The following is a 13,453-nucleotide window of genomic DNA, read 5'->3' on the forward strand; positions in this document are numbered from 1 at the left end:
CGGCAAACTTTTTAGCAGGGCCTGTTGCGACACAACAAGGGGGAATGGCTTTAAACTAAAGGGGGGTAGATTTAGACTAGCTATAAGGAAGAAATTTTTTACACTGAGGGTGGTGAAGCACTGGCACAGGTTGCCCAGAGAGGTGGTGGATGCCCCATCCCTGGAAACGAATATTCAAGGTCAGGTTGGACGGGGCTCCAAGCAACCTGATCTGGTTGAAGATGTCCCTGCCCACAGCAGGCGGGTTGGACTAGATGACCTTTAGAGCTCCCTTCCAACCCAAACTATTCTATGATTCTATGATTCTAATTACAAATTTTAGGTACTAAAGCATCAGGATGTTCAAAAACATAACCACACACAGATTAGGGAAAATTTTAGTATACTAAAATAAACGCATCATTGCTGAATCTGACATTCACTTTCTAAAACATTAACTGACTGAACTGCACATGTTGAAATAGGTTGAGAGCAGACTTTGGATGCTGTAAAGCCAGTATCTATCCAGTTTCATAATTTTACAAGCCATTTGATATCAGAGCACGTCACAGCCCTCTACCTGCAACTATTAACTACTGCACATGACCTCAACATTTCAGCCTAAGAATCCACTAGTATCATTATTGGCAAACAACAGATCAGCACTAAGGAAAGTAACTTGTTTACAGTTAACAATAGGTAATCCTAGAGCTTACAGAAGATGAAGATGCTCAGATGTATATATTACATAAAATCAGAGTACACCTTCAAGGCAAGTGGAGGAGATCCAGTGACTAATCAATAAAGAATTAAACTTGATGCTAGTGATAAAACAGCTTACTCAGTAATATAGAGGAAGAACTTCAAAGGACAGAAATTAAGTGAAGAAAATAACATTTAACAGCAAACTGGGGTAGCCCATAGTCCCTGGAAAGGAGAATTTATACATTAGAAGTTCTTGGAAGAGGATCATTCCCTTTAAATACTAATACAAGCTTAAAATTTCCAAAAATAATCCCAGAAAATGTTTCAGCAGGAACACATTGTTATAGAACATTTTTCTAGTGACCTCTCAGCCATACTATTCCAGCTGCTCTTACTTGGCAACACAATGTTATCACCTCTCACCGCTTTGCTGTAAAAGCAAATTATTATCAAATATTATTTTTAATGTGTTTCTAAAGTAGGAAATAGGTCCTAAACTAATTTTTACAACACTAGTAGAAGCACCAATGATTTATAGGTTTCTGAAACATAAATACAGATGTTTGCATGCATGTGTGTGTACGTATACAGGTACATATAGACACATAGACAGGTAACATTTAAAAAGGGCAAAATCTTCTCTCAGATATAAAGGGAATGGAAACACTGCAGTACGTGATTTTAAACCAAAAATAAAATGACACAACTAGCACAAAACCACCAAGTTATTTGCTACAGAAAGAAAAATAATAGTTTTACTGTGTATTGTTATTGAATAAAAGAATAAATTAAAACTAAATACAGTTTTCTCATTTGCATTTTCTGTAGGAATATTCTTGCTCCCTGCAGCAAGGGTACTTACCTAATACATAAGAAAAAGGCAATATTTTTTACCAGAGAACCAACTCTCTTTGAAGAAGCCTCAAATCAAGCAATTCATAAAGCAAGTGTAGTTTATTCTTCAAAACAAATTATGCAAAGATAAAACATTTCTATTTAAGTAATTTATTTCTTATGTATTCACTCATAACTGCTTAGTTGAACACACAGAAAAAAAGATTTCTCTATCAATCCTGTGTAATAATTGGGAGACAAAATGCAATTCTTTTTCTGCTTCATGCATAAATCAATACATTATTGTTCTTTCTTCAGGACCATCTGTGCAACACCACTAACTTCAAATTATTCATAGGCTCTAAGGCCAGAGGGGACCAGCGTATCATTGATATGATCTCTTAGACATTATAAGACATTTAAATTTCAGCAATTACTCAGAACTGAGCACAGTAACTTTTGTTCTCAGTAACACCTGTATAACCCCATTCAAGGGGGGGCAGGGTAACGTTAAGCTGCAACTGAATGCTTTTTGCCTGTCAAACTAGCCCCTTCCTACTTTCCCTCACCCCAGCCCAAATTAAATACTTTATTTTGAACAGAGCTGTAAAGCTAGATGTTTTTTAAAATAAGATTTACAAACCACACAAAGTTGATAAGAACCTGATGAAGTGTACTGACTTCATGATTCTGACAATGCCAATCCTATGAAGTTATTCTTTGCACAAACCTTACTAAAAAAGCAGCTGTATCAGTCCCCAGGATCATACACTGCTTATCTAAGGATTCTGAGGGAAAGGAAGCGGTGGATAGATATAAGAAACAATTAATGATCCTGAAACCTAAAAAGCCAGATATCTGACATCATTTAAAAAAAAAAACAAAACAACCAACCAACCAAACAAACAAACAGAAGAGCCAGAGGAGTTGCTGGGAACTCACCTCACATTGGAGCAGAGAAAACAGACTAAGAATTCTAATTAGGGACAGATTACCACAACACTTGAATAAACATACTGTGATAAAACCAATACAGTTTACTATGAGTAAAAATTCTCCAAGTTCACAGGTTTTTGGGGTTTTAAGAAAAAAAAAATAATAGAAAATAGGCATGAATTAATGGAAGGCTCCCTACAGATAGTCCAAACGCTTCTGATATGCCTCCTTAAAAATACTGAAGGAAACAAACAAGATAATATTGTTACACATCAGTTGATGAAGACTGAGCCAGGATTTCAAGGATTAGAAAAGCTGGCTATAAAGGATTTTAGGAATCAGTACTATGTCTGTATTATTTAACAGTCTGGTGAAGAAGAGGATATTAACTTACTTAAAGTTCACTGTCTCCAAAACTTTTCAGAAAGAGCTATGCTGCCTGCGACCATCAAAATGGATCCCAGCTGTGCAACAGCAGTTTAGGAGAACCAATTATTTGGTGCACTGTCATCACACCTTTAAACTTCTTAATGTTATGGCTTCAGCTAATTATGTTAATTGCTTGTCACATCATCATAAAAGAGTAACCAAGACTGAAAAGATTCAAGGAATAACAAGATACACATTGAAACATTTTGCATTTGCATCCAGTAATCTATTGCCACGCAAGAACTACCTTTTCCCTTTCAAGAACAGATGAATCGGATTAGTTCAACTCTAGCTTCTTTTCTTCAGTCCCTCTTATCCCACCTTGCAATATTACAATAAGAAATGCTAAAAACTAGAAAACAGACCTAAAAATATGAGGAAGCTATGGCACTTGGCATTGTTAATCTGCAAGATTAGTAACCATAGATTATTTGAATAGTGTTAAATTTGCAATAATTTAAATTCATTAAGAAAAGCCAAATTTCACTCTTCATATCATTTTACTGATTCATCAGAAATTTATAATGTGAAAACATGTTTTTCTCTGAAATAAATTACTCATTACTGGTAAATTCCAGATACCAAAATCATGTGGATTTTCAATTTCCTCAAGTCTTTTTTTCCTCCTCCCCTTCTTCCATTAAATTAAAAGCTGATCCTAACACATTCACAACAGATACAGCTATAATAAAAAATAAATAAATAAAAATTGGAAATAGGAAAGCTCTACTAAAGACAACCGATCTCTACACGATTCAGAAAAAAGCCAGTATACCTTAAGATATTTGGATGTGAGAGTCTATTCATAAGTTGAACCTCTTTCAGCATGTTTGCCCTGTTGCTGTTCAGTGTGTTCATCTTCAAAGCCATTACCTGGTCTGAAGTTCTGTGCCTTACCTATAGGATACAAGCAAAAAATGGTAAGGATATGAAATGCAAGACTGAAAAAACAGTAATGTTGTAGTACAACTTAGAGATCCTTCATGACAAACAACTTGATCTATACTCTGATTTCTGTAGTCTTTATCACACAGATGACTTTCTATACGCATACTACCCAAATGTGAAAAGGTATTTTGCTCTTCTCTTGCAACTGGTGATGACAGAAAGCTTACGAAGTTGAAAAAAAAAAATTATCAACTTCTTAGTACAAGTGAAGGAAGCCACTTACTTGTCCAGGGAGAGAAAGTTTCCTACTCCAAGACCTATGAAACTCATCTTCGTTCCACCCATATCCCTCTTCTTTTCCCACTACAGTGGTTGGTGTCATTGTTCCACTGAATGTGTTATGAGAGGACCTGCTGGTTGCAGCTACAGGGCAGAGTCCAGAGGTATTCAATGTTTACTTCTGAACCAAGACCACGAACCAGATTGTACATTCAGTGGACAGAAAGCATTCATACCAACCCTGCTGCAAAGCAGAGAGGTTACTGGACACAGTATTACCTAGCCTAGGATGTTCAGTAGTGGCTGCAGAGTGTCAGCATGAAAAAGAGGATTTCTCTAGCAACTGCGCAGAACCAGCACACCATTCAGAGTTACCTTCCTCAGTCAGAAATGCATGATTTCTAAATTGATACTCTCAAACTAGCCTATTTGTCATCAGCAAACAGACCAATGTTATGTAGATGTGTGCTACTATCAGAAAGGAGTTGTCACGATAGTGCAAGACTTGCCAAGCCTTAGAATGCCCTTGCAGTTGGGCATTCCCACATGCATATCAGTAGTATTCATGGAAATTGCTTTCCCATTATTTTCTTCCTACATCAGTACCTGCAGCTCATAAACAGAAAATGTGTACTTCTCAAAGCACTGAACTACCACCATGGCAAACTCATTCATGTTTACGGAGATTAGAAAAAGTTTAGAAAAGTCTGTGATGCAAGAATTTAAGACTCTCATCAGCTTTCTAATTTAAAATAGAAATCTACATTATGATGTAGGTACATACAAACTACCTATATTTTAAACAATGGCAGCCTGCCTCCTTTTATTCCAGGAGACTCTGCTCACCTTTTCCAATAAAAGGCTTCTTTAGCTGTGATACATGAGTTACAGAAAGAACAGCTGAACTCATGATAAGCAGATGCAACAAGAAAGCTGGGTATGTTTTTTGGAGGTGAGGCTCACTGGTAGGTCTGAGGCAGCAAGTGATACCCATTTTCAAGGTTTATTTGCACACCGTATCTTCAAGAACAAGGGGCATACTTCAGCTAAACATTCTCACCTAAACACAAAGCACCGTGAATTCAGCACAGGGATGTACTAGGAGGAAAGGGTATCATGTTTCCGATGCGTGCCTGGCTTAACGCCTCCGAGTTGCCTATTCCCATCCTAGTTTGAAGTATAGGGTACCACTGGAAACACCACAGTTAAGTGTGGTAAACAACATCGAGGAACTGAGTGAGTAGAAAAATAGCCCACAGATGCTTTTTCTCCTGCTTTCCCCCCCGCCCATGAGCTCCTCAGCTGCCTCACCCACAGTCACCCAGTAATCCCAGTGCAAGAAGGATCAGAGAAAGGAGGTGGAGAAGTATATAGAAACCAGCACTGAAAACCAACAGCAAGTTCATAAGCATGGGGCTCCTCATTTCAGTGGCAATACTGGCTTTAAAATAAAACTGGTCGAACTACAGCTTTAGTGCATTGTAAAATAATCTAGAATCCTTCTGCACGTAACCTGTCTTGCCTGTTTGGCATGCTTATTGGTTTTAAGCGGGATGATTGCATGTTAGGTTGATGAGGTTATTGTTACTTGTCAGGTTTCTTGTGTGTATTGTGTGCTTTCATTAATTTTTAATTATGCAGCTTTTGCATACCCAGCCAATTTGAATGAACAAGCTAAGCTGGACAGGTCAATGTCTATACAGACTTTTAAAAATCTGTATTTTAGTTATACATTGGTCTTATTAGCAGTAAAGCTTTGGCTGAGGAACAAAAAATTTAAAAAATGCTTTCATAGACTTAAGAAAGGAAGATTTGTTCCAACAATGCAAATTTAAATTAAGAAAAAAGGACAATTTGAAAGCTATGTATCTATATACACAGCAGCTAAATCAGCACACTTCCTCTGGGAGAAGGGTTAGGAATCTTGGGTGTTGTGGTGGAGTAATTTGGGATTTGCAGGGAATAGGAAAGAATTTGAACGAACTTAACTCCTACAGGAAGAGAGATGCTCTCAGCAGAACTTCCTCAGAAGTCAGCTTTCCACTAACACAGAAGCTTCAAGGTCTGCCAACAGGGAATGAACAGAGGTAGAAGGTGAGCAGGAACTCAGATGGAGTGTGGTCTTAAGCAGTATTTGCCTTCTCATTAACTCTGCTAGCTACCTCTTAATTTCCTGCCCATTTCTATAATTCACTCAGTTCCGTGCCAAAATTTCAAGTTGTTTTGCCTCAGCTCTGAGGTAAAAGTAGAACCTATCATAGGACCTTCTTCCTTGTTCTTTGCCTTTTCCTTGTTCTGACCGCTCTTCTAGAACTAGGGAAACCTCAGAAAAGAGGGTGGGTAAGTTTTTGGGGCACTGTGTCCTGCATGCTTCCTGGATTTTCAGGTCTGATACGCAAGAGGAAGTGGTTAGCAACTGCTCCTCAGTACTGTCCACAGTACTAACTCCACATCCAGAGAAAATTGAGCTGCTTTTGCAAAGACAAAGTTTTTCATCCTCCATTTCAGAAGGATATTTTGGAGTCTTTTCAGTCTTGACAGACTGAACAAGGTTCAGTGGTGAGGTCTGGGGGTTTTTTGTTCATTTGTTTTATAAAATCATTTTCGCCATGCTTGGAAATAGCTCAGCTTTCTAGCATATATAGCATATTCTGTCCATGTAACTGATCTCTAAACAGCACCCAACACTGCGCTATGCTTTGTTTCACTTAAAGGGACACTGTAAGGTAATGCCAGCGATTTTATTTGAACTTCTGTATATTGTTCTGATGTTGGAGGGTGTATTACTGCCAAACCTGATAGAACAGCAAATCACCTAATCAAACCAAAGGAGAGGTGGGAAAACAGGGACTCTTCCTCTCTTGCTACCTACCCTTTAAGCAAGGAGGAAGAATCAGAACTGAAGGTGGGAGGGCATCTTCTCAAGAGGACAATACCCAATATTATGAGTAAAATCAAATACCAGTTTATATATTATGGAACACAATGCTAATCACTTGGAGGATACCTGAGGGTAATTGTGTTCTCTCCTCTGAAGCACCACCAGCAAACAGTATTTCCGTGGCAAGAACGGACTGCCAACAGAGAACAGACAGGTCCTATCTTTAAGGTCTCGGTCAAGCTCCGGATCATCTACATAGAAGGAGCTATCAGTTACACTACCCTCTGTGCCTGCTTACCTGTCAGTCATACCCTAGACAAAATTTGGGTCTATTTTGGCATCCCTTGCCAAAACCCTGCCAAACTGTTTAGTTTTAATTCTTCATCTCCTTTCAGGCCACCTCTGTGCAATGAAAGCATGGAAGTGATGTTTCAACCACCTGACCACTCCAGAAGTAAAACTAGTCAGTATTTCGGAAATATTGTTGATCCAATTTAACATTTGTTTACAAGGCAGTTTGACTCAGGCATATGCCTGTATACTCAACATAAGCAGGGATTCACTCATGCAATTCAAACCTTTCACTGATGCAACTAGCAGACTGCTGTAAAGCTATTAAAGCTGTTGACATTATTATTAATTAGGGTTCCTGGCATATCAGAGCAAGTAACCTTTCAGTGATGTCTGGATGATCATGTCTCTGCTTAGAAATATTCTGACAATCCTACAGCTGCTTTCCCATGCTGCTTCGCACTCGCTTCTGACTTCTCAGTCTGCTTACCTATGTGTCTCCATCTCCGAGGTCACAGTAACCAGATATTGCCTCCCTATTTTATTGCTGGCAGGCAGTTAAACTGTCCCTTTGCACTCTGATTCTTCTAGGATCAAAGTACTTTGTAAGTACGTTGACCTGGCTATGGCTAAGTGCATGGCCTGCCTGCTCACTGTGTCTCCAAACCATGTTCTGATCCTGGACCTTGCTGCTTTCTTTAGAAGAAGGTGAGAAGTAGGGGAAGTCATGGATCCAGGTACAGAAATAGTAATATATTTGAATGAAATCTCACAATAGTGATTGAGCAGGGCTCACATTCAAAAGAACTACTCGCTATATAAATGCTGTACCGAGTTCACACGAGGAATATCCTGCAAAAATTGGTGGTTTTAATTTTCAGGTTGCTGCTTAGCTACAAAATTCTTTATTATTAAAAAACCCTAAATATAATTTAAATATTTATTTATTAAGTCATACAGATATGTCAGGGCTTTCTGAAAACCCAAACCTTTATATTACTTCCACTTTTTGCCTGGACCGAAGGGGGAGGAGCATTTAAGGAATAGCTGAAGTCTAGCCCGATTTCATCTTTCACAAGGCCTTTTTGACCTTTACTATTAACTGTGCCTTTCCAGGTGTCCTTGGAATGAGCATCTGAAGAACATTTCCCAATATTGATGTTATAAATCTGCCAGTACAACTTTCAGTTTTGCCCCTAGTTTTTCACTGCATTTTCATTATTTTCCAACTATATAACGACGATTTGGAAGTATTTTGTCACTGTTCTCTTCCAAAACTGCATTTAATTGCTTTCCAGTTTTTTCTTACCTTTCCTCTTCTGGTATCCAGCCTCAATGCTTAATTACTTTTACAGATCTTATAGAGCCTACCACATAAAATCATGTTGCCTCTCTTATCTCCAGCACCCACACTAATTCTTCCTTCATTCTTTTACACACCACAATCTTCATCTGGCCATTTCACCTTCACCTTTCCTGCCATGTGTCCAAAGTACCATTTTAAAAGCAGCCCTCTCTAGTCCAAATAGATGACCTTCCCTGAGTTTGCTTCCTGTTTCTGAGCTCACTGTATTACCTACAAAAATGCTGCACATATTATTTTTACTTATACTGGCTCACCAACCTTACACTCACCAATTCAAATGTTTCCTCCACACTCAGCCTGCAGCCTTCATGTTAGTGACATAAACAGCAAAGGTCAAATGACTTTTTATTTATCTATGCCACCTTCTATCAATCTCTTTTCTGTAACGGTCTAAGTGTCTTCATCTGATTTGCGAGTATTTTCTCTTGTGATTACAAGAGATGAAGACATTACCTTAGTTACCTTTCTAGGCTGTTTGCACCAACTATGCTATATAGTATAACTCTATGTTTGACTGAAGAAAAAGCTCCCTTTACTTGAGAAGACAAACCTGTTCTTCAGCTCAGATCACAGTTTGTAAAACTGGAATCTCAGATGTCTTTCTAAACATTAAAATGTACCCACAGTCAGATACACATATTCATAGTAGTGATGCCTATATCAAGTCAAAAATCTCACGTCACTAGGAAAATTTGAAGTGACAAATAGAAGCTTAAAGAAATACATCAGTCCAGATAATATTAAGCTGCTGCGTTGATGCTAGGGAGTCAGATTGGGTTGTAGTGGTTTTCAGAGTAGTAGTATATAATGTCACTACACTCTAACTTCTTGTAGCAAAAAAGAAGCCTGCCAAGTGTAACAAAACTTTGCCAAACAAAACTAGTCAGTGTGTGTTACAAGAGCTTTAGCACAGGTTCAGAAGATGTACAGAAACTAGGCACAAAACAAAACCCAAAACCTTTTAAAAGCCTGACAGATTGTGACTCCACTAATTTCTATTACTAAAAACAGTTGTGAGAAATACACAGAAGAAGTTGGAGCCTTTACCATCTTCCCTTTAGTACAAAGGCTTGATATTGGTCATCAAAGAAAGATTCTACTTCGATAACTTTAGTAACTTCTAGCATCACCAATTCAGCAAAGTAGCAAGTTCAATTACTACAGCATATTCCACACCTACAGTCAAACGAGTTCTCCAATTTTTTTGCCAAACTAAAGTGAATTTATAATTAGTGAGACAGCGATACCGTTGATACTTTGTAAATCCATTTGTGTGTGCCAAAACCCCCTCAATTTTTCTTTTGTATTTTGTTTTTCTTCATTGCCCACTGTAATGTAGAACCAGGGCCCAAAAATACAGCATTCATTTATTTTAAACAAACCATTTATTGATAGGAATCTCTGCATATCTCTCTGCCATTAACTTGATCTCAATCAAATCATAAAGGCAAAAAGAGACTACAGTCTTATTTTGAGAGAAAGCACAAATTAATCAGAGGACTATTGTTCCACAGTTTGAGATGAGAGATAAACAGGCACAGCCCGGGTGGGGAAGTTGACTGATTTTGTAGCCAGTTCAGCAGAACGTAGCCATATAAAATTCCCTTTGCAATCCAGGAGAAGGAACATGGGCCCACCTCTTAAGTACCAGGCAAGAAAATGCAGAAGAGCGTTGTTATACCACAACCTCAGTATATACCTCAAGTATGTACTTTATACCTGAGTCTAGTATCATAGTCTGGAAAGGAAAAGAAATACTGAGTTTGAAGTACAGAACTGGGAGCTTATTCTCCATTTTTAATGTTAGCTATCATCAGCTCACTGAACAGCCCTGGGCATGCTACTTCACTTACTTTCCTTCCCTCTTTAACTGTACCTATAAAATGAAGGCAATACTGCTATCTACCTGCCAGGGAAACCAGAAGTTTGACATCTGCAAATGACTATTGTAACATCCAAAGATAATACATAATGAGATACTGTATCTGTGTCCTTATTTTCCTATTTAATTTGTAATACTTATGGTTAAATATTTCCTGTGTTACTATGGGTTTATCCTGTATGAAAGATGATGGTATTTACATAATCTGCAGATGCTTTTGAAGCAAGAAACACTTCAGGCTGAGTTTTCCTGACATACATTGCACCTTCAGTCTTTCACAGTATATTAACAGTTTGGTACTGAGCACACAGTCCCCACCCACTGTACCAATGATGCCATCATCGCTATTCATCAAACACATTTGTTGGGTTTGTTTTCAAAATCTGTATGGGAACCCTGAGAGAAAGTTTTATTTTGGGCAGAAATAATTTCCCTACCTTTCCCTTATAAATCTTTCAAATAAATGTTACCATGCATGAGCAAGGAAGTCAATCTCACATTTCAGAACAGAGCCCGCTGGCATACAGCTCTTGCTACCATAATCACCGTTGCAGCACTAGGACTTGACCACAACCACAAATAAGAAGGGAGCAGGGAGTATAAAGGAGCTACATTTTCCTTACTTGAGGATACTTAAGTTTTTATAAATTGCTACATTTAATAACTTTCAGGCTACATCCAAAAACAAGATTTCTAAATAGTTTCTTGTTATTTAAGCCTTCATGGAACTGCTTTTCATAAGAATTAAGTTATCCTAGCATAAAAGTAGCCAATTAAATATACCATGCAATTTCTTATGTGTCTCCTCATTGTCAGTAAAGGCTACAGATTGGATTTGCAGGACTTAATTGCAGGCAGCTGATGTGAAAGTTACAAACTGTCATTAGTGACTCAGTGTTAGAGGTATTGTCAGCTACGGATTAGTTAACAAAGCAATGCTGTCTCAGTATCGATTCCTCCAGTGGATGTTTCATAGCTCTGTCCTCTCCTCAACCCCTAATCCAACAAGACCATCAAACAGAAGGCCCCACCCACGCAGAGCAGTGCCTGCTGCTGCCCAACACGAAGGGCCATGCAGCCACCCTGAAGCACTCTCAGGCACAGCAAGATTGGTCAGCAGCCATGGCAACCCCCAGACAGAGGGGACTCACGAAGAAAGGAGAAGGGAGTCCCTACAATTTGGGTATGGCATCAGCAGCTACTGGGAACAGGACATTTCAGATGACTTGCACACAGAATTCCCAACAACTGGAGAAGTAAAGAGTAACAGAAGCCGTATCATACAGGTTTTGGGCTTCCTTTCTCTAATCATTACTAATAGCTATTAAGGGAGCTATGAGGAAGCATTCCCTATGGATCTGAGACTGTAAGCAACATTTCTGTTACTGCCATCAATAATAATTTGCACTTTTTATTTTTAGATTTCATATTAGTCAGTAACACATGCACATGTAATACCATTACACACACATTCTCCAGACACAGGCAGTGAAATCCATCACTGAAATATATTTAACTTTCCCCCCTTCCCAATACCAGTAAATAAGTGTTCAGAGAGGTGCATCACAATGGTCTTAAGTGATGCACTCTTGTTCTCTAGGCACAGTCGTGTTAATACTGGACATATGCCAACACAGTTATTTGAAGAACAATAAATCAGCACCTGTCTCTCAGTATCAGCTATGAATGAGCTTACACAAATGTGCATGTTTGCCAGCTGGCAAAATGCAGAAAATCCCAGAGCTGCCAACCCAGCACATCTCCATCCAGAACAGAAAACTAAACAGATCATTTAACTGTGCTTGAGAAATTATTATGGAAAACAAGACAAAAAGCCTACAAACATGTCTGTGCCAAGGGAATCTTGCCATCTGCTTTGCCCCTGGGAAACTGCACAATGATACTCAGATTGGCACAACTTTTCTTCCAGAAGAAAATCAAAGGCCCAAAGGACTCAGAAGTCACTGTACTAAACACAAAATCCAACCAGGGGGTTATCTCTTACTGCAAGGTCCCGCTTGTTACAGTATCAGAGCGCCTTCCTTATTGTTGACAGAATTTGCAAGCATTCTCACTAGTTGTGAGGACAATAAAGGCTTACCTCAGACATTCAACATATCAGCTGCTCGACAAGAGTTAGAAGAGGCCAAGTTTCCAAACAGGTGCTAAGTACATTTCAAAATGGACAACTTTACATTAATATATATTCATTTTTTTGACTGAGTATTCTTTTAGCATCAAATTTGTTTCAGTGATTTTTGTTCTGGCTTTCTACTAAAGAAACAAATCCTTCACTTTCAGGGTATAATGATAGTTCTGCCAGATTTCCAAAGATTTCTTTCTTCAGCAGAGAAGCTAGCTGACCAAACCAGAGAAAGTGAAACATAGTGTAAGCAAAACTCTCTTTCCCCTGTTTGTTAATTTGCTTCACTCAGCATAGTTTTAGACTTTACTTGTAGTGATGCCAAGTAGGACTGCAGGAAACAGTATTACGGAAATATGATTTTGAAAATTTTCTTAAAATTTTTCAACACCACTACAAAAGGCAAGGCTTTCATTAGATCTGCTACCTGGTGACAGCTTTTGAGTCACTCCCAGTGTTTCCTCAGCTGATGTTATAAGGTGATTATTACATGCATATCTTAAGACTTCTAGTCAGACAATAAATAAATAAAAATCAGGACTTATTTCAGATAACAAATGTGAACTAGCCCTCCATTCTACTTTGTATTTCAAAGCATTCTCAATTCTGCTAAATGTTAGAGTAAGAGTGCCCTGCAAGTCAGGCAGGTAATTCTGAATTTTAATGATACTCACACATGAGTGAGGATGAAGTGAGTATTTTGCCCCAATTGTGCAGTCCATAAAGAATAATAACACAGATGAGGTTTTTAATTCCTGTATTAATGATCTATTAGAGTAAGGCCTATTTATTACTACTTCTCCCCACAGCCTATGCCCTATAAAAGCACTGGCTTTTATA

At 38.4% G+C, this 13,453-nt stretch overlaps 1 protein-coding gene across 2 annotated transcripts in view; it reads right to left on the minus strand.

The window, feature by feature from the left end:
* Positions 1-13,453, minus strand: part of TESK2 (testis-specific kinase 2) — a 78,036-nt gene that overhangs the window by 52,101 nt on the left and 12,482 nt on the right. For both annotated transcript variants that reach the window (XM_009287301.2, XM_009287300.2), the window contains exon 2: positions 3,659-3,780. In XM_009287301.2, coding sequence (XP_009285576.1) covers positions 3,659-3,780 — 122 coding nt within the window. The remainder of the gene's footprint in view (positions 1-3,658; positions 3,781-13,453) is intronic.

The sequence above is a fragment of the Aptenodytes forsteri genome, unplaced genomic scaffold, assembly GCF_000699145.1.
Source record: "Aptenodytes forsteri isolate BGI_AS27 unplaced genomic scaffold, ASM69914v1 Scaffold119, whole genome shotgun sequence".
Taxonomy (NCBI): Eukaryota; Metazoa; Chordata; class Aves; order Sphenisciformes; family Spheniscidae; genus Aptenodytes; species Aptenodytes forsteri.